General features: G+C 28.8%; 1 protein-coding gene across 1 annotated transcript; it reads right to left on the bottom strand.

The window, feature by feature from the left end:
* Nucleotides 1-610: 610 nt before the first annotated feature.
* Nucleotides 611-1,799, bottom strand: Phum_PHUM019450 (uncharacterized protein; the record flags this gene model as incomplete). Its single annotated transcript, XM_002422811.1, has 4 exons — nt 611-806; nt 909-1,122; nt 1,194-1,383; nt 1,464-1,799. The coding sequence occupies 4 exons, from the start codon at nt 1,797-1,799 to the stop codon at nt 611-613; spliced, it is 936 nt and encodes a 311-aa protein (XP_002422856.1).
* Between the last annotated feature and the right edge of the window lie 920 nt (nt 1,800-2,719).

The following is a 2,719-nucleotide window of genomic DNA, read 5'->3' as shown; positions in this document are numbered from 1 at the left end:
AACAATTTAAATTCATTCATTCACTTATTTATACTCTTTCGATTATATATATATTTACATAGAAAAAATTATTTATTATTATTACTATTATTATTATTATTATTATTAGTATTATTTTCGTTTATAAATTAAAAATTTTGTACGACTGTCTACTCTGTGAGATATGAAAACAAAATGAGGTTTTATTTGACATTATTTTAATTAATTAATCAAATAATTAATTAATTAATTAATTATTCGTTCACAAAATGTTTCTAAATTACTAATAAAATTCATTTATTATGAGAATAATTGAAACGATTACGTAACTACATTAAAAAAAAAAAAAAATCAATTATTATGACATCGATGATTTCCCCCTCCCCCTCTCAATTAATTTACCGTCGTAAATGCGTGCGTGTGTGTGTGTGTGTGTGGGTGTGTGCGAGTGCAAATCGAAAAATATTACAATTCATTAAAAATTTTCACTTCGTACGAGAGTATAAGAGAGTTTTCGAATAATATATATATATATATGTTAGTGTTTATTATTATTATTATTATATTAAAGAATAGTCGTTGTACATTTGCTGCTCACAGGCACCGTCACGGTGCTGTCGTACTGATTTAGCTATGTGACGGAATTTGCTGATGTTAATATGCTCGAATTCAACGGGGTCGGTTTTTCTTTGACGTTCAAAGAATTATATAGTGGAAATTCGCAACAGAGAATGAATTTTAAAAATTTCGGAGTTTCCACGTAAATGGCCGGAGGAATTGGAATGAGTGGCGATGTCGATGCTTTGTAATATCGATATTCAGTCAAACTGAAATTAAAAATTAAAAACAACAAAATTTATTTTTAATTCGCGAACCTATGAACGAATCAATCAATCAATCAATGAAATGAAATGAAAATAAAAACCAACTCTCGATATTTTTCATCCGACGATTTTTCCAACAAAGGCATCCCCGATAAAAATAATATTATAAAAGTTGTAAAAATAGGCGAAAGTATTGCTATCCATTCGATACCTTCGATAACGTTTATCGATATGATGAATATTCCCCACCACAAAACTATTTCTCCGAAATAATTCGGATGTCTCGAAAGTCTCCAAAGACCATCGTTGCACCATTTTCCTAAATAATAATAATAATAATAAATAAATGCCATTCCACCACTGCCTTATTCTTCGTCTTTAGACTCTCACCCGAATTTGCCGGATCCTGTCGGAAAGAAAATTTTTGCAAATCCGCATATGTTTCAGCAATGAGTCCAATGAAAAACAATCCAGTTCCAGCTGAATCTAATGTCGTCATAGTTTTTGGAGCCGGTGGTATGGCATGATGAGGAGAATTTATATAAATAACGGGTAAACTCACTACGAAAACCCAAACGGCCTAAAAAAACGATTATTATTACATTTATTTATTGTAACAATATCGAGTGAAAATTATTATTATTGTTCATGAGGGTCAACCTGAAAAGTCCAAAAAACGGCAAAACGAATGACGTTGCTCCTTTTATCATCGAATCTGGCATCTCTACCGATTTTCATTATTCTATATAGTAAATACCCGGAGAGTCTGGCACCCCACAAGCATATAAATATAGTGACCATTAATTGACGGTTGTCGTATGTTTGAGCAAGGAAAAATGTGAGCAATGCGAGAATAATAAAATTCGTTCCTCCGGCAACATCCGTCAACTTGTCAAATTGAAATGTTGCTGCTATTATGAAAAAAATCAATTGGAGTACGACTGTGACAATTGCACTTATTGCCAAATGATTTTCGTCTAATATTTCAATGGCCATATTTATTTTTTCCTCTTCTTATTCTATTAATTCAATTAATAAACCTAAAAACGAAAAAATAATAATTAAGAGAAAGAGAGAAAAAAAAAGGTACACCTCAAAAAAAAAAAAAAAAAACCCAAAACACCCTTCTTATTAAATAATAATATACCTGAAAAATAAAATTTAATTTTAATGTTTCATTTTTTTTTTTTTTTTGAAAAATGACGTGGAATTATTATAATGAAATACCTGAAATTAAAAAAGGAAAAAATTTTCCTTTTTTTTTTTTTAGTTTCTCGTACCTGAAAACCGATTTTTTTTTTTTTTAATTGAACCATTTCCTTTCGTATAAAACTATTTTAACATGGAATCGAGTTGAATTTTTTTTTTTTTTTTAAACTCCCCAAAGTTTTCCCGAAATTCCTAATTTTTTTCCTCACCTTTCCCCTCCTCCTTCTTCCCCTTATTCCCGAATAATTCATTCGACTACTCACCTTTAATTTAAATGAAATTTTTCTCACTCGATCGATTACATTAACATCTTAAACTTTTCAATAATAAAAATTTACCACGTGATTCATTTATAAATAATTTTTTTTTTACGTTCATTTTCTATCTCTCTCTATCTCTATCTCTTTCTGTCTGTCTGTCTGTCTCTCTCAAATTATAATAATTCTGAAAATAAAATAAAATAACTTTTATACACACACACACATATATTTTTCTTCTCAAAAACAAAAACACGTTCACTACTTCTTAAATATACACGTAATAAATGAAAATATTATTATTATTATTATTATTATTACGAATTAAAACAGGTAAACAAACAGAAAACCTTCAACACACGCACGAACGCACACACACGCATACAAATTTTTTTCTTCCGATATTATATACCAAAAATTATTTTTTTTTAAATTAAAAACTCACGTTTA

The sequence above is a fragment of the Pediculus humanus genome, genomic scaffold (assembly GCF_000006295.1).
Source record: "Pediculus humanus corporis 1103172107373 genomic scaffold, whole genome shotgun sequence".
In the NCBI taxonomy this organism is placed as follows: domain Eukaryota; kingdom Metazoa; phylum Arthropoda; class Insecta; order Psocodea; family Pediculidae; genus Pediculus; species Pediculus humanus.
Note: the sequence above shows the minus strand (reverse complement) of the source record. Positions and strands in the feature narration are given on the sequence as shown.